The sequence below is a fragment of the Pipistrellus kuhlii genome, unplaced genomic scaffold, assembly GCF_014108245.1.
Source record: "Pipistrellus kuhlii isolate mPipKuh1 unplaced genomic scaffold, mPipKuh1.p scaffold_m20_p_2, whole genome shotgun sequence".
Lineage (NCBI taxonomy): Eukaryota > Metazoa > Chordata > Mammalia > Chiroptera > Vespertilionidae > Pipistrellus > Pipistrellus kuhlii.
Genome location: NW_023425515.1, coordinates 163,527,338 through 163,548,235, shown reverse-complemented (window position 1 = coordinate 163,548,235; position 20,898 = coordinate 163,527,338). Strand labels below are relative to the sequence as shown.

General features: G+C 42.4%; 2 protein-coding genes across 22 annotated transcripts in view; one reads left to right on the top strand and one right to left on the bottom strand.

Moving 5' to 3' along the window:
* The window catches only part of NRDC (nardilysin convertase), a 72,593-nt gene extending 57,562 nt beyond the window's left edge, over positions 1 to 15,031 (top strand). The window contains exons 20-31 of one of the 3 annotated variants that reach the window (XM_036447244.2): positions 1,438 to 1,588; positions 4,555 to 4,682; positions 6,125 to 6,287; positions 8,244 to 8,275; positions 8,526 to 8,664; positions 9,719 to 9,766; positions 10,258 to 10,310; positions 10,694 to 10,777; positions 11,258 to 11,348; positions 11,620 to 11,736; positions 14,231 to 14,320; positions 14,442 to 15,031. In XM_036447244.2, the coding sequence (XP_036303137.1) occupies positions 1,438 to 1,588; positions 4,555 to 4,682; positions 6,125 to 6,287; positions 8,244 to 8,275; positions 8,526 to 8,664; positions 9,719 to 9,766; positions 10,258 to 10,310; positions 10,694 to 10,777; positions 11,258 to 11,348; positions 11,620 to 11,736; positions 14,231 to 14,320; positions 14,442 to 14,639 (1,294 nt within the window). In that variant the 3' untranslated portion in view covers positions 14,640 to 15,031. Of the gene's footprint in view, positions 1 to 1,437; positions 1,589 to 4,554; positions 4,683 to 6,124; positions 6,288 to 8,243; positions 8,276 to 8,525; positions 8,665 to 9,718; positions 9,767 to 10,257; positions 10,311 to 10,693; positions 10,778 to 11,257; positions 11,349 to 11,619; positions 11,737 to 14,230; positions 14,321 to 14,441 lie in introns of those variants that run through there. The other 2 variants (XM_045584593.1, XM_045584594.1) reach the window with 2 other exon arrangements.
* A 377-nt stretch (positions 15,032 to 15,408) lies between these two features.
* Positions 15,409 to 20,898, bottom strand: part of OSBPL9 (oxysterol binding protein like 9) — a 113,225-nt gene continuing 107,735 nt past the window's right edge. For all 19 annotated transcript variants that reach the window (XM_036447255.2, XM_036447259.2, XM_036447258.2 and 16 more), the window contains 4 exons: positions 19,395 to 19,473; positions 18,432 to 18,523; positions 16,757 to 16,892; positions 15,409 to 16,113 (listed from right to left, as the gene is read on the bottom strand). In XM_036447255.2, the coding sequence (XP_036303148.1) occupies positions 16,039 to 16,113; positions 16,757 to 16,892; positions 18,432 to 18,523; positions 19,395 to 19,473 (382 nt within the window). In that variant the 3' untranslated portion in view covers positions 15,409 to 16,038. The remainder of the gene's footprint in view (positions 16,114 to 16,756; positions 16,893 to 18,431; positions 18,524 to 19,394; positions 19,474 to 20,898) is intronic.

Below are 20,898 nucleotides of genomic sequence, written 5' to 3'. Positions count from 1 at the left end.
CAAACACAAGGCCCGCGGGCCAAATCCGTCCCGCCAGGCCTTGCAATGTGGCCCGCTGTCATCACTGCACTCCGCTGCGTTTCCATCACAATGACAGTTTATGACTGTTCAGTAAACCATTCGGCCCGCGATTTAGGCTGGATTTTAGATTTTGGCCCCTTCTCTGATTGAGTTCGACACCCCTAATGTAGACTCATAGACTTAGTGGATTAAGGTAGTTCCTTAGAAATTAGTTTGGGTTAGCTTCCAGAAGACTCGTGGGTCTGTTGATTCTGTATTTAAAGACTGCCAGAGAACCTGATTATGTATGCTTTGTTCCTAGCAAATTAGTTATATTCTAGAGGCCTGGTGCACCAAATTTGTGCATGGGGGTGTCAGGTGTCCCTTAGCCCAGCCTGCACCCTCTTCAATCTAGGACATCCCTCTCATAATCCAGGACTGCTGGCTCCTAACAGCTTGCCTGCCTGCCTGCCTGATTGCCCCTACCCACTTCTGCCTGCCAGCCTGATCACCCCCTAACCACTTCCCTGCAAGCCTGATTGATGCCTAACTGCTCCCCTGCTGACCCAATTGTCCCTAACTGCCCTCCCCTGCCAGCCATCTTTGACCACATGGGTCAGCCATCTTGTGTGTTGGAGTGATGGTCAATTTGCATATTACCTCTTTATTATATAGGGTTTATATAAATAGCTGCATTGCAGGAGGTCATAGAGCTTAAAATATTCCTGAAACAGCCCTAACCAGTTTGGCTCAGTGGATAGAGCATCGGCCTGCAGACTCAAGGGTCCCAGGTTCGATTCCAGTCATGAGCAAGTACCTTGGTTGCAGATACATACCCAGTAGGGAGTGTGCAGGATGCAACTGATTGATGTTTCTCATCAGTGTTTCTAACTCTCTATCACTCTTCCATCCTCTCTGTAAAAAATCAAAATATATTTTTAAAAATTCCTAAAACATAGGTGGTGCTCAGAAATTATATTGTGTTTCTTAAAAATCTAACCTTAAAATGACAACCAGCACTAATATTTATTAATATCCACTTAAGAAAAAAGACATTACCTTCATCCTTTCTCCTCAGATTTTTAATTTGTCAGTGAGGAAAGCTAGGCCTCAGGAATAGTCAGAGCTTTTAGGCTAGTTGCCTTTGATGCCTTTTACACTTACCTCACTCTGCAGCATTAATATGACCATTTATATATGTGCATGAGATGAAAAAGATTGGGCAGCACTCTGAAGGTAGTTGGTCTATAATGCTCCTGTGAAACTGAGTCCTGGGTAAGCAGTATTTACCTTGAGCTTAGTAGTATATACTTTTACATTCTGGAGAAGTGAGTTAACATCTTTGTAAAAGTGAAGTTTCTTATTCTAAATCAAAGCATATATTTTCATGACTATTTCTTGTCAATTAACAATGATGTTTGCATTTTATATTCTCAGTGTGGTCCTCTTTGATATCTTTGTTAATATCCTCACCCATAACCTTGCGGAACCAGCTTATGAAGCAGATGTGGCACAGCTAGAGTATAAGCTGGTAGCTGGAGAACATGGTTTAATTATTCGAGTGAAAGGATTCAACCACAAACTACCTGTAAGTGCAAGTGCTGTTTTCCTCATAGAGAACTTTACAATTTCATATTTATATTTGTTGTCCCATAGCACCAAGCATAGAGGCTTTGCATGGAGTGCTATACATAGAAAGAAATGTTTATTAATTAAATAATGTTTATTATTACAATTTCTTGGCTGGTGACAGCTATTTTAACTTTGGCCACACATAAGAGCAACAGATATTAATTAGTAGCAATGCATACAACACTGACAGGCAAATGACACATGCCTGACATAGAGTATAAGTCAGATGTTTGTATTCTTTCTTCCTCTTATACTCTATCTCATTGTTTCAAGTATGTGTATTTTGTTTCTTAGTTCTAAGTTTATGAGCCTTTTAGAAACAGGATCCTGTATCCTATCAGTAGTTTGTCTTTTGGTAAGGAATGTGTTTCAGTGTCACTTTGTCTAAAACTCCATAAGCAGAAGAGATAATATGGAGTGCTAGCTAAGAGGATTAGATCATTAAATACTAGGAAAGTAATATAATGTACCAATAACAAATTTTATATCTTGATTTCTCAGGTAGAAATCAATATAAAATAAGATCTAAAACCATATATTAAGGTTTGGGGAACTTGGCTCACACAAAAAAAATCTGGAGGAAAGGACCTGGCAGAAGTTAGATCTGTGTGAAGAGATGGTAGTGTCCATATCTTAGCAACAATGCTAGTAAATAATGTAGTTCTCTTTATACTTCATCCCTGTCCGTCTCCTCAGAGGACAAATATTTATTGGTCTTAGGAGGATATACCATGGAATATTTTACTTTTGTCAACTTTCAATGGCCTTCCTATAATGTAGCTTAAGATCCAAACAGATTAAATCCTAAATAGAAGACAGCTTTTCAAAATATAGACCATAGAAAAGTATTTGAGGATCTTCATTTTATGACTCTTACCTAGCTTTAATATCAAAACCTGAGATAGAATATAAAAATATAAAACTCAAGACCAATTTTACCTGTAAAATGTTGATGCAAACTTTAAAAAATTTGAAAATTAACAGAATATGTCACTATGACCAAGTGCCAGGAACACAAAAGGTTGGTTGTTCCAGTATTAGGAAGTTGATGAATAAATAACAGTTTGAATGAGAAGCATGACAGGGAGACCTCAGAATTTTGTGGGTTTGGTTCTAGACCACCACAATAAAGCAAGTTTTGCAATGGCTACTACATTAAAGTGAAAAAAGTAAATAAAATAAAAACACTTGGAAAAGTAAAAATATTTTTCTTTGCATATGATATGGTTGTATTCTTAGAAAGCCTAAGATGCTACTAAAATTATAAAAATAACTTGTGATGTGGCTTGTCACAAGATCAGTATATCCAAATCAATGGCTCTTTTTCCTTTAGTAGCAATAACTACTTAGAAATGTATGGAAATATTTATAATGAAAAAAGCAACAACAAATAACGTAGGAAGAAATAAGAAAAATGCAGAACTAGTCCAAATAAAATTATAAACCTTTTTTGTTGTTGTTAATCCTCAACTGAGAATATTTTTCCTATTGATTTTTTTTTTCTTTTTTTCTTTTTAATCCTCACCTGGAGAGTTAGAACATTTTTTTCATTGATTTTTAGAGAGTGGAAAAAATGGTGGGGGACAGAAGGGGAGAGATAGAGAGGAGGAGGTAAGAGAGAGAAACAATGATTAGTTGCCTCCCATTTATGTCCATTGGCCAAAGATCAAGCCTGCAACTGAAGAACATACCCTTGACTGGGAATTGAACCCACAACCCATTGGTCTGTGGGTTGATGCTCTAACCATGGAGCACCAGCCAGGGCTCTTGATTGTTTTTCTTTTTTATCCCCACCTAAGGATATTTTCCCATTGATTTTTAGATAGGGTGAAAGGGAGGGGTGGAGAGAGAGAGTGAGAGAAACATCGATATGAGAGACATCAATTGGTTGCTTCCTGCACATGTCCCTATTGGGGCTTGGGATCAAACCAGCAACCCAGGTTTGTGCCCTTGACAGGAATTGAACCCTTGACCCTTTTGTCCATGGGCCAACACTCTAACCACTGAGCACACCAACTAGGGCTATAGATCTTATTGAAGCATATTAAAAAAAAGACTTTAAGGGAGAGAATTAGCATGTTTCTGTGTAGGACACCTTGATAGAAAGTTGTCATTACTTGAAAATTAATATGTAATACTAGAGGCCCAGTGCAAGAAATTCGTGCATGGGGGCGTGTCCCCTCAGCCCAGCCTGCACCCTCTCCAGTCCGGGGCCCCTCAGACATCCCTCTCTCATAATCCTGGACTGCTGGCTCCTAATTGCTCACCAGCTTGCCTGCCTCATCACCCCTAACTGCCCCCCCCCCTTGCCAGCCAGGTTGTCCCCACTGCCCCCTCCATGCCAGCCTGATTGCCCCAAACTGGTTGCCCCCAACTGTCCTTCCTGCCAGCCTAGTCACCCCTCTCTGTCCCCCAACCCCCCCCCCCCCCCGCCAGCCTAATTGCCCCCTGCCAGCCAACTGCTCCCCCTGCCAGCCTGGTCGCCCCACACAGCCTACTTGTTCAGTCGTTTGATTGTCCCTTACTAACCCCCCTGCCAGCCTGGTCATAGGCAACCATCTTGTGAGGGTGTGATGGTCAATTTGCATATTACTATATAGGATGCAATTACTCCCAATTATTTGGGAGGGCATTTGGGTTATGGACAAAATTATTTTCAAGTTCATAAGAAAAAAAATGTTTAAGAATACCCATGAAAATTATAAGAATAGAAGAATCATTGCTCCAAATTTGATGGTTATTGAGGATTTTAGCCCCTGGAAATTCTTTGAATCATTAGTACATACTTCTTTTAGGTCTCTCACAATGCCTATTACCATTTGGGTCCCTGGTAAAAACCAATGAAAATCATCCCACCATCCAAAAAAACGTAGTGGATTTCCATGCTTCTCCACTTAAAGTGCTTGTTTCTTTTCTTTTTAGCTACTGTTTCAGCTCATTATTGATTACTTAGCGGAGTTTGATTCCACATCAGCTGTCTTTGCAATGATAACACAGCAGTTGAAGAAGACCTACTTTAACATCCTCATCAAGCCTGAGACTCTGGCCAAGTGGGTACACATGGGATCAGCTTTTATTTTGAAGGCCTGAAAGTATTTGCCTTCCTGGGGGTCAGTTGTGGGGTCTGAGACTATAGTTTTACTGCTACTTTTCAGCTTGTTCGAATTGTGCTGTGGTTTAAGAAACCAGGCCCTGGGATTATAGGATTTCTAAACTCAGCTACAGTCGCTATCTGTTAGTAGGACTGAAAGTAGCCCACTATACTTAATTAGAGGCTGAAGGTAAAAAGGGTGGTTTTTCCAAAGTATGTAAGTAAATAACAGTTGAAGAAGTTATGGCTTTATTATAGCTTAAAATTAATTGCCTGCTAGTGATATTTTTGTGTTGGGTGCTGGATGAGTAGCTGAGATAAATTGTTTAACGTATCATTTATCTGTCTAGCAATGGCAGCTATCCAGAATTCAGCCAAAGTTCCAGAAAAGAGCTAAAAGACTTCTGGACAGTTTGTGTACTAATGCTTAAACCCTCTGCTAATAAGCAGCCCTCTTCGGCCTTCCATCAGAGCCTGTAGCCTAGAGGGTACCTTGGTGTGAACCAGGAGAAATACCTCTTGGGGTACCCTCTGTCAGCTTGTGGAGCCTTTATGGGAGGAAAAAAATTCCCCTCTGAGCAGGCCCAGCCCTCTGTGCACATGGTTTGCAAGCCCTCACTTCACTTTCTTGCTGTGCGTCTGCAAATGGTAAACAGCACAACCTGATATAGAGGCTCTGCTTCTGATAGCAATAATGAGCCCATAAATAACCAAATTCAAAAGTAAGGGAAGTAGTTAAGAGTCAGACAGGTAATAACTAATAACCTGATTATTAAAACTAATAACCAAATATAAGTTGGAAATGAGAGTGTCTGGAACTGTTGAAATGTTGAGAAAACAGCCCTGTGTGTGCAATTACTCCTGAATGCTACTTTATCAAAATGTGGTAAAGTAATAATAATACCTTTTTACTGAAGAGTCATTATTTTATGTGTTAGACCTAAGAACTTTGTTTATATATTTTTCACCAAAACACCATTATTATTTTTCTTTCATAAATGAAGAAATTGAGTCACAGGTGACTTGCCGAAGTTAAGCAGCTTAGTGTGGGGTCAGAGTCAGTCTGAATTTGGCCTAAAGCTACTACCTGTATGGTCACTTCAGTCTATAAAGGTGACTTCTAGTAATTAGTAAAATGTTAGATTTTAAATAAAAATAGTAATAAATTTAAATTGGTGTGTAACTTATCTCGCAACTTATGTGAAATGTTTTATGTGGAAATCTGTGTAAAAGTTTGTGTGCAATTTTAAATTCTTTTCGGTGATTGTTTCCCCATCTTAAATAGTGGTAGAAATAGTTTCTCTTTAAAATATATCATCTGTAGAAATTTAACAAAATCTCTCTAATTTCTTTAAGATTCATGTCTTACAACAAAACATTTTTTTTCTGTCCTCTGTACAGAGATGTGCGGCTTTTAATCCTGGAATATGCCCGTTGGTCTATGATTGACAAGTACCGGGCTTTGATGGATGGCCTGACCCTTGAATCTCTGCTGAGCTTTGTCAAAGAGTTCAAATCCCAGCTCTTTGTTGAAGGCCTGGTACAAGGAAATGTCACAAGCACAGTGAGTGTGAGGTGTTCTGTTGCTGTTGGCCAGATCTGAATGCTTTTGTGGGCTCTGGAATTGCATTAGTTCTTCCCTGGAGCTCTGAGGTTTGGCAGGCCAGCGTTGTCATAGGCTATTTAGAAGGGAATCTGGATGAAATGGGTTTGGTAAATATATGATATTGGTTATATTTGTTGACAGTTATGTATAGAAATTACAAACATTTTAGAAATTAAAGTGGGACCTGGGGAGTGGTGAGGGATGTGCACATATATAAGTAAGAAGAACTTGTACGTCAGGCTTATCCTGTAGTAAACAGAGAACCATTGAAGGGTTTTAGAGAGGTTTTGTCATTAAGAAAGATCCAGACAGCCCAGTTGTGAGGCTGTTAGAAAAGTTGATATGAAGTATGATTTCACTTATATAAAGAATCTAGAGTCGTCAAAGTCATAGAGACAGCAGAATGGTGGTTACCAGGGTGTAGGAGAGGTAAAAAGAGGGAATTGTTCTGTGGGTGTAGAGTTAAAGGTTTGCAAGTTCTGGAGTCCCATTTCATAATACTGTGAATATACTTAACACTAGAGAACTGTGCATTTACAAATGGTTAAGATGATAAACTTTGTTATGTGTCTTTCCACACGCACACAAAGTGAAGGTGAAAAATGATGCAACTTTAGAGGTTTGGCAAAATAAATGAGTCAGAAATAATAAGAAATAATAAGGTATAGAGGATGGCCAACACTCAGTGACTGATTAGATGTGGGGGTGAGGGAGAGGGGAAGGATCTAGGATGATGCCCAAATTTCTTGCTGAACTAGTGGGTTGGTGGGGGGAGGAGGAACAGTAGTAGGTTGGAAGGCATATGAGGAGTTTGTTGTGGGATTTTGAGTTGGAGATATGTGTGGGACCTTGTGTCGAACAGGCCTCTTACAGCCGAGAGTGCTTGATTGGGACTCTTCCTAAGCTGTCTGGCTGTTGGCCATCTTCTCTGGCTTCTCAATTCCTCAGACTGGCTCTTTGATGGAATGTACATATAAATGGCCACTCTTCCATTTGGCTACTTCCTCCCCACTCCTCTATGTCTTTTTTTTTTTTTTTTTTTTTATAATATATTTTATTGATTTTCTACAGAGAGAAAGGGAAGAGGGATAGAGAGTTAGAAACATCCATAGAGAGAAACATCTACCAGCTGCCTCCTGCACACCCCCTACTGGGGATGTGCCCGCAACCAGGGTACATGCCCTTGACCAGAATCAAACCTGGGACCTTTCAGTCCGCAGACCGACGCTCTATCCACTAGCCAAACTGGTTTCGGCTCCTCTATGTCTTTATATACCACACTTTTACCCAGCCCTAGTATCTGTCCTGTTCACAGAAAGAAGTTTAAAAGCCTCAACTTACAGAGAAGAGCAGGAACAGTTGCCTGCTTCTCTGAGCAGTGGTAGTATTGGGCAAAGCCTTTGATCCAGAGGACTTAGTACCATGTCTCCCCCAGGTAGAAATCGCTTTAAAAATGGGCCTATCCCTCCACCAATCCCTCCTTTTGTTCGTAAGAAAACAAGTTTTGAGAGGAGGAGGAGATACATTCACTTAGGATTATGCTATTGCTCACTCTGCCAGGCTCCTGGTTTCCAAAGCACAGATACAGTTGTCATAGAGGGAACAGAATATCGGGGTAACCTGAACAGTAAGTTTGATCCAGTGGGGAAAGTGTCACAGTGTACAGTAAGCAGAGTGAGCAGAAGAGGAATTGTTCAATTTAGAGCCATTTAGTGTTCAACAGACATAATATTAAGTCAGTGAATGATAAGCCCAATCAATGAATGACTTATCCAGCATTTTGGGTGACAGACTATATCTGCTTTCCTATGTTATCCAGGGCTTCCCAAAAGATTAGAATATGGATATTAGTTGGTTCTGGGTGAAATTAATGTCAAGAGAGCCTAATACAGTTATTTCTTCTCTGCCTCCTAGGATTCTATGGATTTCCTGAAATATGTTATTGAGTGAGTATTAGTTTGAGTTTTCTCTTTGGTAGTTGTATGTTCTTACGAGCAGGAGAGCCTTGAGCCACTACTCAATTGTTACTAAACCACAGTGGACATAATTCTTGTGGTAGGTTTTCTTGAAGCTAGTTATATAAACAGAGCACTTCAGAAGGGATTGTGGAGGCCTGATGACCTCTTTTCCACAGCTTTGGGGTGGGGTAGGAGGATAAAGGCACTGCCTCAGTGACCCACACTGATTCTTTTGCAGCAAGCTGAACTTCAGGCCTCTGGAGCAGGAGATGTCTGTGCAGTTCCAGGTGGTAGAACTTCCCAGTGCCCACCACATATGCAAAGTGAGAGCTCTAAACAAGGGTGATGCCAACTCTGAAGTCACCGTGTACTACCAGGTCAGTTGGTCCCTTGCACAGCTCTCCTCATGGCTACGTACCTTTAGGGCATTGACGCTGGGGGTGGGGTGGGGTGGGGTGTGTGTGTGTTTGGAGAAGAACCACTTCCTTCCTCGCAGAGGGCATTTTGAACAGGAAATTAATAAAAAGTTTTGACTGGTTTTATTGCAGTCCTAGAGGCAAACAGGAAATCTTGCTATACAGGGCTTGCAAGGGAGCACTCACTTTATAAAGCATTTTCTCTAGTGAAGGGGGGAAGGGTAGAAATGAGTCTGTCAGAGGACCCTACAAGAGCCTGGCAGGGGGATGCACTAGCAAAGTCATTGCTTGTTGGCCTCTTGTCCTCTTTTATTCTAACCATTTTATTTTGCCAGTTTCCAGGACAGCCAGGATGTGGTATCTGCTAGGCGTTTTTATCAGTTGTTGGGTCCCTGAGCATGGCTGCAAAGCTCCTAGTCACATCTTTTCCACGTGAGGAACAGGTCCAGTTACCCTTCTTGATACCCAGACATTTCTGCACAATTTTAGATTGTGCCCTCTAGGTCCTTGGTGGGAGCTGGCAGGTAGAGATTATCAGACTTTCCTCTAATGTAGGGGTGTCGAACTCAATCAGAGAAGGGGCCAAAATCTAAAATCCAGCCTAAATCGCGGGCCGAATGGTTTACTGAACAGTCATAAACTGTCATTGTGATGGGAACGCAGCGGAGTGCAGTGATGACAGCGCGGTGCGGGCCACATTGCAAGGCTTGGCGGGACGGATTTGGCCCGCGGGCCTTGTGTTTGACACGTGCTCTAATGCCTGCCCTGCAGGTCTGTCCTAAGGCTAGGGATACAAATGAGCACACATGAGTCCTCTCCTCACAGACCTTCTGCCAGGAAGACAGATGTATAAACAGAATTGTAGAAAGTGTGGCAGTGGAGGGTATGATCAACTTTCTTTGGGGGATGAGAAGAATGGGATGGACGTATGAATAAATGGTTGCCAAGAATAGCTGATTAAAATGCCCTGCAAGCCACTGGATTTTCAGTTGGTCTGACCACCTTCTCCTTTCAGTCAGGTACCAGGAGTTTGAAAGAATACACTCTGATGGAGCTGCTTGTGGTAAGTGGTATAAAAGAGTTAAGGAGCCCCTGACCCACAGAGGACTGGCCTTTCTGCCTAGGGCCGTGGTCGGCAAACTGCGGTACGTGAGCCACATGCGGCTCTTTGGCCCCTTGAGTGTGGCTCTTCCACAAAATACCATGGCCTGGGCGAGTCTATTTTGAAGAAGTGGCGTTTGAAGAAGTTTCAGTTTTAAAAATTTGGCTCTCAAGAGAAATTTCAGTTGTATTGTTGATATTTGGCTCTGTTGACTAATGAGTTTGCTGACCACTGGCCTAGGAGTAGACACTTTGGCATTGTCAGAGACCTATGGTTGGAAGGTGAGATGGTTACTTAGTATTCTCACCAGTATGATCATGGATAGGAAACTGGGCAATTTAGGAAGAAGGCAGCAGGGAGGCTGGACTTTGGGGGTGTATGGAACATTGAGGGGAAGAAATGGAGCTTTCTCGGTTAGGAGTTGGGCTGATGGGTAGTATGTTGAATTACAGATGCACATGGAAGAGCCTTGTTTTGACTTCCTTCGAACCAAGCAGACCCTTGGGTAAGTCTGCTGCAAGAGCACTGAGCTCAAATAAGGGGCTGGGGCTTATTTTGCAGGCTAAAATTTCAGGTATCCTGAACTAAGCAGTCTCTCAGAGCTCTTTGGCCCTTCCATGCCTACTTAGAGTCATACCTACTGGCCAGAGATGCTGGAATTTGCATCTTGGACTATCATCGGGTTTTCAGTTTGGTCACATTTCAAGATTAGCAAGAGAAGAAGCTAGCCTGTGATCCTGTAACCTGAGAATGAAATAGATGTATACATATTTGTGGATCTCGAGGTTCAGTCAAGATGTGCAGAAACCCTTCCCTCATCTCTAGTGTTTCTGAGGGCAGGGCTCAGGTGACCAGCTATGCTCATAAAACTTTTTGCTTTGGCTGTAGGTACCATGTCTACCCTACCTGTAGGAACACATCTGGGATTCTAGGATTCTCTGTCACTGTGGGGACTCAGGCAACTAAATACAAGTGAGTAAGCAAACTATTATTATTGGCATGAAGAGTAGGGGCTGCAGATAAACCTCAGACAACTTGAAATCACAGCTGCAGGGGGTGGGGGCTGCAGAGTGATTGGTCATCGAAGACCTGATCCAGGACGGATCAATGGTTCCTGTTAGGGTTTGACTCAAATCCTGTGGTCACTATACAGGGCTTGCCAATGTTTATGTCTTCAGGTAGATCTAAAGACAAGAAAGACAAAGGTACTGGCCTTGATGCTACAATCCAGGTACAAGGCCTGGTTGGATCTCAGCTTTGGAATCAAGCATGGGACAAGCATGGGTCACTGCTTCAGTATGAGGATGCCAGGAAAATGGGCCAGAGTTGGGGTGGATGGGGGTCTTTCCAGTCATTTCCCTCCCTCTATTTAAGGGAGTGCTGAGGACTGGTAAGAAAACACTTTAGCCTCTTTCTGAGACAAGATTTCTAATGACTTTTGTTTTGTTTCAGCTCTGAAGTTGTTGATAAAAAGATAGAAGAGTTTCTTTCTAGCTTTGAGGAAAAGATTGAAAACCTCACTGAGGATGCATTCAACACCCAGGTGACTGAGCTGGCCTGGTGTTTTGTTTCTTGGCCCACACACACTCTCAAGACAACTGGACACCAGCCTTGGCTTTGCTGGCTAGTTTTGGGACATTGTAGCCCCACCTTAACTTGAGCATGTCTTCTTAGCTTCGTCCCTCTGCATCATGCTGCCAGGTCCCAAGTGAAGGGACTATAGCATGTCCGTCACAAACCACAGGGGACAGGGCCTCGTATGTTCTGGAGGCACCAGGGTGATGCCATGCCTGAAGACCTCTTTTTGGTGACAGGTCACAGCCCTGATCAAGCTGAAGGAGTGCGAGGACACCCACCTTGGGGAGGAGGTGGACAGGAACTGGAACGAAGTGGTGACACAACAGTATCTCTTTGACCGCCTTGTCCATGAGGTAATGACATGGCTCTCTGAATAAGACTGCCTCAGGGGCTTCTGAGTTGGCAGGAGTCACAATTCCAAGCACATTGGTACTGGGTGGAAGAGACCCCTGGGGCACTCCCACCTAGGCCTGGTTCCTTACTTGCTCATTGCTCGATTAGTTTGCAGACTGGCCTCTCTAGCATCTTAGGCAGCCAAATGTGCAGGATGCTAACCCTTACTCCTGACCCCCAACCAGTCTTAATTAGAGCAGATTCATTTGTTTAACATATTGAGGTTCATGTTAAGATTTGTGAAGTGGGGGTGGGAGTGGGGGAAGTGTTCTGGTATTTAAAGAAAATTTAAAACTTTGGTCTTTATGAATCTCCAGACAGGATTCTTGGTGTAGATCTTTTGACAAAGTAGTAAAACCCACAAAAAAGAGCTCTGTGTGCTACAGCCCAGTCTCTTAGATGATGTAACCCTACTACAGGCCCGGCGCACAAAATTTGTGCATGGAGGGGGGGTTCCTCCAGCTGCAATCTGGAACCCCTACACCTTTTTCTTATCTAGCTAACCTCTTCACATTTAAAAAAATTAACTGAAATACCACCTACTCTAGGAAATCCTTCGAACAAATGTCTACAACCTGTATTAAGTATTTTCATAGTATACCACTTTTTCTTTAACAACTACTTAGAGTAGATGCAATGTGGTTTTCATTCTTGCAATTGAATTTTTTCTTCTTATTCTAGTAATAGCAAAGCTTATCCGATTTACATTTTCCCTTCAAGGGCTTATATTTGGTTGTTTCTAGATGGCTCCCTGCTTTTTTTCAAGCAATAAATTTGAGTGCTGATAGTAAGCCTCACTTGTAATCAAGCCTGTAGGTCTTCTCTATCTGAATATTTCTGTAATACCTATCACTTTAGCATACCATTTGTTATTTTATAGGAAATAACAAATGTCACCTGATCATTTGATCTTCTAGTAATATTTTATAGCAAGATGTATTCTAGTAATTTAACTATTACAAACTGACGTGTACAGAAATAAATTATGTTGAACAATAAAGAACGACTCAAGTATCAAGGCATAGTACACTTAGGGCCTCCCTTGTCCTGTGCCTCAGATATCATAGCATAGTACACATGGAATTTAGCTTCCTTTAAAATAGGAAGGGATGCCATACTCATGAAGCAGCTGATTTTTAAGGGCCTCACTTGTTTTGCACTTTTACAGAGGGGTGAGTAGGGGCTGAGGGAATTTGAGGAAACCCAGACAGAATTCTCCTCTTAAAAGATTTTGCTGAGCTGGCCACTGGGACCACCAGGCATTTGTCCAATTAAAACCCAGACACACAGCAATAACAAAGGCACTGGTCTCCTCCTGCTAATGCATAAGGGTCAAACCCCAGCCTGCAGGAACTCACCCCCGCAGTCAGGACCAGGCCGCTGGGTAGACCTGGGCTGGTGCTCCTAATTCAGAGGAGAGGGAGACTTCCCATGATTGCAGGCCAGAGGGGAACAGGTCCATAGCGCAGGTTGGTCAGCAGAGCGGTGGCTTCGCCTGGGATTGCAGGGCAGCTTGGTCAGGCTCGGCCTGGCCTGTTAGCCCCGTGATTGCGGGTCAGCTCGGTTGGCCTGTTAGCCCCGTGACTGTGGGTCAGCTCGGTTGGCCTGTTAGCCCCGTGACTATGGGTCAGCTCGGTTGGCCTGTTAGCCCCGTGATTGCGGGTCAGCTCGGTTGGCCTGTTCGCCCCGTGACTGTGGGATGCTTGGACCCAGGCTCTTCGCCCTAAGATCACGGGGCGGCTTGGGCCTGGGCTCTTCATCCCATGATCACGGGGCAGCTTGGACCCAGGTAGGTGGTTTGGTGGCTTGGACCCAGGCATTGCCGGCTGCCAGGGTCCCCGTCTCAGCTTGGATCCACCCGTGGCTTCAGGTGCTGCCCCCCGCACTTCCTTCCCTCCTCCCTGCCACCTGCCCATGTCCCCAACTCCATCGGCCACCATAAGGCCTCTGCCTCCTGCACATGCAAATTTATCCATCTTTGCTGGGTTCATTTGCATATCACTCCTGATTGGCTGTGGGCATAGCAAAGGTACAATTAGCATTTTTTTAATTAGTGTAGATGTGGTGAATTACAAAAGGACATTGAGACAGAGGGTTTAACACGAGGCTCTTAAGGCACTAGATTTCCTATGAGAAGCAGAACAGATAAAGTTCTCTACCTATTTCAATAGTTTCTGTATTTTTCTCTCACTTGAGTATAGTTACTATGTACCTAAGAGTTTTGGCTGTGTGTGTTATTCAGCTATAATTACAGTATCTGCTACCCATTCTTGCTTATGAAACCTTAAAATATGCAGCCAAAGCTTATTTTTATCCTATTCTGGAAGGTTGGGGCAAGCTGAAACTTGATGTGCTCAGACCATGGAAGTCTGCCAGGTGTTAAGAACTACCTTTTAAGAAAATGTGTTGCTAGTCTTTTATAGCTCTCTTTCCTATCTTTCCTTCCCCTAAAAGATTGAAGCACTGAAGTCCTTCTCAAAATCAGACCTCGTCAATTGGTTCAAGGCTCACAGAGGCCCAGGAAGCAAAATGCTTAGTGTTCATGTGAGTATGGTTGTCATTTAGCCATCATTTTCTGAGTTTGTGCTAGTAGCAGAGACCCTAACAGGTCTTTGCCTAGATCTGGTCAGCCTATTTCTCACCTAGAGCCTTTGGCTTCTTCCAGGTTGTTGGATTTGGGAAGTATGAGCTGGAAGAGGATGGTACCCCTCATGGTGAGGATTCAAACTCTTCTTCTGAACCGATGCAGCTAACCTACCTGCCAACCTCTCCTCTGCTGACAGATTCTACCATCCCCATTACTGATATCAGGGCTTTCACATCCACACTTAACCTTCTCCCCTACCATAAAATAGTCAAATAAACTGCAGTCTCGTTGGCCTGAATGAAACATTGTGTATTTAAAATGTGTATTTTATGAATTTACACTACTATGGCCTTAGGGCTTCCATTGAATTTTTGCACTGGCGTCATAAAATTTGATTTACTCCCCACCCCTTCTGTGGTGACTAACGAAAAAGGGTTATGGTAGCAGCTGGCAGAGAAATCAGCAGGGTGGCCAAAACGCTGATAGGAGCAGTTTGAGAAGCCCTGGCACCTGGTTCTCTCAGACTGAGAATCCAGTTCTGTATGACAGCCCTGTGTAACCCATGTCTTATTAGTACCTAAATGTTAGGTGCTAATACTAATACCTAAATGATGATGTTGTTTTTAATGTATTTTTAAATAAAGATAGTTCTGTATTACCCTTCAGAATGAGGCATTTGCTGCTGTGGCATTCTTGTTTTTCAGTGTGGGGTACAGAAATAAATTTTTCCCAAACCCTTTTAGGCAAGCATGTCAAACCCAAAACGAGCATGAGGCCTGTGGGCTGCAAGTTTGACATGCTTACTTTAAGGCGGTAAAATGTTTTTGATTAAAACATTGGTAGTCCTATGTCTGCTACATGAGTTCGATGAGGACTTGGGGGGTAGAGAGGGGTAGAGACAGGACACCAAGTATGAGGGAGTGGTGAGGGCAAGGATGGCCCTCCATTATTACAGGTGAGTCCTGTGAAAGGCTAATTCCTATATTGAAAGTTGCCAAATAATTGCCTCCAAATTTAACCATAAATAAACAAAAACACATTTAAAAAAGGTTGGAAAAAGTACTTTATGAAGCCTTAAGAAGCACTGAGTATAATTAAACTGTAACCCAGAGTTAGATACAATTACAAAATAAAAGTTATTGTAGATGAGACCATGAAATTTCTTAATACTTGATTTTAATACATTGCGCTAAATTTCTAAAAGAACTCAGAGGAACCAATATTTACAGATGGAATATTTATGAAAAATCTGGCATCAGGTATATATGTATATGTACGTGTATGTATATATATGTGTGTATATATATATATATATCCCAAGATTATATGAACTAAGAAACAGATGATGTATTATCTCAACAGCAGTACTAGAGTGCAGAGTTTGAGACTGGGATTTTTAAATGCTTTTCAAAGCCTGGGGTTTGGAAAAAGAGCAGACATGGTATTTTCAAAACCCGAAGTTTTTCTCAGGACTGAAGTCAAAATTGTAACTGCCACAAAAGAGGAAAAAGGGAAGCTTTTCTCGCTTTTAATTGTTCATCTGCATCGGAAAGTCCAGTATCCCTGAGATAGGAACCACTGCAATAAGGGAGTAAGAATGTTCTCCCAAAGGAAGACTGTTGCTTGATTACGCCTACTGCCCTGGTTATCAGGTGTAAACTTTGCATTTCCCAACCTAATGCTTGGCAGCACCAAGACGTTTCAGTAATGGTTCATCGTAAACCCAACATTCTCCATCTTCGTGAAATAACTGTAAAAGAAAGGGGGAGAATTCAGTTACACACTTGTGTACTTCTATAGTATCATACTTATTTTATGTCTAGTCCCATAACTAAACTAGAGGCCTGGTGCACAAAAATTCATGGGGAGGGGCCCCTAAACCTGGCCTGCGCCCTCTCGCAGTCCAGGACCCCCTGGGAGATGTCCATCTGCTGGCTTAGGCCCGCTTCCCGGGGGATCAGGCCTAAGCCGGCAGTCAGACATCCCTCTGGCAGCCCAGGAACCCTGAGGATGTCCACCTGACAGCTTAGTCAGACATCCTTAGCACTGCCAAGGAGGCAGGAGAGGTCAGCCCTGCTTGTGGCTGAGGCAGCTCCCCCCTGTGGGAGTGCACTGACCACCAGGGGGCAGCTTCGGCATTGAGCATCTGCCCCCTGGTGATCAGTGTGCATCATAGCGACTGGTCATTCCACCATTAGGTTCAGTTTGCATATTGCCCTTTTATTATATAGGATGAGTTTCTACAGGAAACTGGGCTCATCTTGTTTATCAGCATGCTTGCTTAAAACAGCGTTTGGAACTTCACTTACTGAAATGAACGCATGAGTTACAGCTCAGCGGACAGGAGCAGCAGCAGTTGGGAGGTTGGGGCAGGTTTCCCAGAGCAAGCTTACCCTCGTCTCCCATTGAATTTCCTTCTCCTTCCTTTCTCGGGCTTCGGCTCTTTGTCTTTCTTCAAGTCTATGCTTGGCTTCAGTTGCTGCATCAATATCTCTGATTTTTAAGTTGAAAGTGACATCCTTCCAAAGGCTAAAAAAAAAAAAAAAAAAAAAAGGAAGAAGTTAAGGTGCTAAGTACTAGATGGACACAATTATGAGCAATCTTGAGAATGAAATGCAAATCTATAGGAACCCTTAAGTGCCCTTGTTCACAGTCTCAAGATCCTTAAATTGGCACCAGAGCCCTGGGGTAAAGATCAGAAAAATAGACTTGGGAGATTCCACTGCTAGTTTATCAATGGAGGAAGTAAAGGATGAGCAGCAATTTGGACATATGGTAGGGACAACAGGGGAGAACGAACAGTGAGAACTGAGACCTGGGAGTCTATTTCTGACTCTACATCTAATTATGCAACTTTGGTGATGTCTCAAGGACTTGAGTGTCCTTTACTATAAAACAAAAGGATTAGAACAGAGGAGCTGAGAAGTTCCACTTCAGAAAAGCTCCCTTGGAGAAATGGTGTGAATAGAGAGAGTCAACTGCAGAAGTTTAAAGGGGTAAGCGTCCTCTCAAGGCCTGGAAGATAGTAACTGGACAGGTCTGGTCCAAATAGGTCACTTTACAAGTGATAGAAAAGTGTCCACGCCTAAGATCCCCTTGTGAGTAGCAGAGTATACTTCCATGGTTCCACTTACGTAACTCTGAGCAGGCAGTCTAGCCAAGCAGATTAACAAGTTAGTGACAACAAGCAGGAGTAATGGTGTATAAGGCCCCCTTCCTTCACTTATGAATTCCCTAATCCACTAAATACCCTAATATAGGGGTGTCGAACTCAATCAGAGAAGGGGCCAAAATCTAAAATCCAGCCTAAATTGCGGGCCGAATGGTTTACTGAACAGTCATAAACTGTCATTGTGATGGAAACGCAGTGGAGTGCAGTGATGACAGCGCGGTGCAGGCCACATTGCAAGGCCTGGCGGGACGGATTTGGCCCGCGGGCCTTGTGTTTGACACATGTGCCCTAATACAATAAACAAAGAACTTTAGTACATAATTCCTCATACCACTAAAAGACCCTGATTTTATTGGGAAAGGAAAAAAATGTTTGAATCTGCTGGAATATTGAATACCAAATAGGCATTTGAATGCATTAAAGAATAACTGGTTTTTTTAAAGCATGATAATGATACTTTGTGGGTTTTTCTTTTTTTTCATATGTCATTTTAGAGATATACACTGAAATACTTAGGGATGAAAAATTTTAAAAAGTTTCTTGCAAGTAAATGTCCTGAAGGCTCATCTCTCAGTTGGGACCTCACTGCCATCTCTTATAAACCTCAAAGATGGTGGTAAGCCATCACACTCGACGTACTTACTATATGTCAAGTATAATATGCTTCAAACATGATCATCTCATTTATTCCTCACAACTCTGAAGCAGTTCTCATTTTAGGAAAAAAGGCAGAGAGGAAAGCTTACAAGTTTTGGTTACAAAACTGTAAGTGGTGGAGCTTTCATGAATCTATGCATTCAAACTTAGTCTGTGCTCTTGCACTCTGCTATCTCCATAACCCAGTCCTGCATCTATGTCTAGTCAAATCAACAGCTTTAGTTTTGCTGTCTCCTTACCAGCGGGATTCATACTCATTCTGATCTTCCAACTTTCTCACTTTCTTCTTGATTATAGGCAACTTCTTGGTATCTATAAAAACTGCATTTTCCTAGGAAATAAACAGAAGAGGTATTTTATTGTTCAACCTGTTCTAAAAAGAAGAGCCAACTCTTCCCAGAAGATTTTAAAAGATGTTATAATCAAATCCCACATATTGAGAAAGACAGTTTCATCAGCAATCTTTAGCCTTAAAATATAGTTTTGTCTTAAGTCTTAGTAGAGGCTCAATTTAATAAACATTTTCAATGTGACCAGATGCCACATACTCAGGATGTAATCTCTTGGAGAGCTAGACCCATAAACAACCAATACTAATGATAGTATGCTGAAGTGCTTTTTACATTTCAAATTCTCCAAATCCAAAATCCAGTTCATTGAATCCTGTTAATCCCATACCACCTTCCTTATCTTAATCAGGGACCCTTTGCAAGTTCCCCGAGGGCAAGGACTATCTTACTCATTTCTGTATCCTTGGTGCCAGGCATTCAATACATTTCTTACACAAAATAAAACTGCATATAAACACAAGTTAGTTCAGCCCTGCATTTTATAAACATACCACACATTCTAATGATATAGGTAACATTTATTGGGTGCTTTACTATGTGCCAAGCCTTTTGTAACATACATTTTTCTTTTTAAAAATTTTTATTAAAAAATATTTTTTCAATTTGTTTACATTCAGAATTGTGCTGTATTAATTTCAAGTGTACAGCATACTTATTCTTGAATATCTTTAGAGGAGAGTCAAATCATTCTACTCGCTTTATTGCTGAGAAGAGGTGAGGAAAGGAAAAGGCTTGAAGAGATGGCATTAAAGCTGGCCTCGAGGGTTCAATTTCCAGTGGAAGGAAGCCAGAGTAAAGGATAGGCTACAATTCAATGTAGCCTGAAACAAGTGGCAAAATACAGTTACTTACCCCTGTTGCATATTTTGCATACATGACACCATTCCATTCCCCTTCAATTGAACAAAAGGACTTCTTGTCATTTGGAGAACTTAATAGAAAAGAAACATTTGTGTCAGTCTCAAGTTGAAAATTACTAAAGATTCTGGTTGGGGACCAATCTACACAGAGCAGAACACAGAAGAGCAACTGTGAAGTCTTTGGTCAAGCAGCTTAACGGAACTGGATTTCCCAGTCAACTGTAAGAACCAGATGGGCCCTGAGCTGGTGACAGCAGCAAACTAGGAACAATTCCTGCCCTCAGCCTGTTCACAGCCTAGTGGGCATAAATTCTGGTGGTAACTGCTGTGAGGAGTTATGTGAGCCCTGGATTTCAAGGGCAAAACTGCTGAGATGAAGGTCAGGGAAGGTTTTGCTTACGTCAGAGACCACATTTTCAACCTGAGGCTGAAAAGGACCTGAGTCAAAACAGTTTGACCTCTTTTCCTGACAAGGATCCCTTCCTCAAAGGTCCGAAAAGACCTCTAGTTGGACAGGATAATGACATGTATGGCAGGAATGGAATTTGGAAAGATAAGCATCAGAGCAAAGGACAAGTTAGGAGGGCAAGGCAAAGGCCAGGAGGAGGCTGAAAGGTCGGAGAGAAAAATAAACAAGGCAGAGGGATGAAGCTTCTATCACTGGACTAAACCTTAAGTTTCCTCTAGGATTTAGGGGCTTTGAGGAAGGGGTACGAATGAAAAAATATATATATATAGAACACCAGGTTTAGACCACTGTGCAGTGGTTCTCAAAGTGTGGTCTGGCAACCCCCTTGGGGTACCCAAGACCCTCTTAGATCAAAACTATTTTTGTAACACTGAGATGTTATTTGCCTTTTCCACTCTACTTTCCCCCCAAGTGCAGAGAGTTTCCTATGTAGCAACCAACTGCAAGGAAGTGGGAGAATCCAGTTGTCCTCTATTAAGGACAATCATGTACCACTTGACGATGGGATATGTTCTGAGAAACTTGTCTTTAGGCAATTTCATTCTTGTGCAAACATAATTAGAATTCATTTAAACTAGCCTCAGTGTAAGCCAATGACACACCTTGGCTGTACGGTATAGCCCAGTGGTCGGCAAACTCATTAGTCAACAGAGCCAAATATCAACAGTACAACGACTGAAATTGCTTTTGAGAGCCACATTTTTAAATATATTTTATTGATTTTGTACAGAGAGGAAGGGAGAGAGATAGAAAGTTAGAAACATCGATGATGAGAGAGAGTCATTGATAAGCTGCCTCTTGCACACCCCTACTGGGGATATGCCCGCAACCAAGGTACATGCCCTTGACCAGAATCGAACCCGGGACCCTTCAGTCCCCAAGCCGACGCTCTATCCATTGAGCCAAACCGGTCTCGGCGAGAGCCTAATTTTTTAAACTAAACTTATTCTACCACCACTTCTTCAAAATAGACACGCCCACACCGTGGTATTTTGTGGAAGAGCCACACTCAAAGGGCCAAAGAACT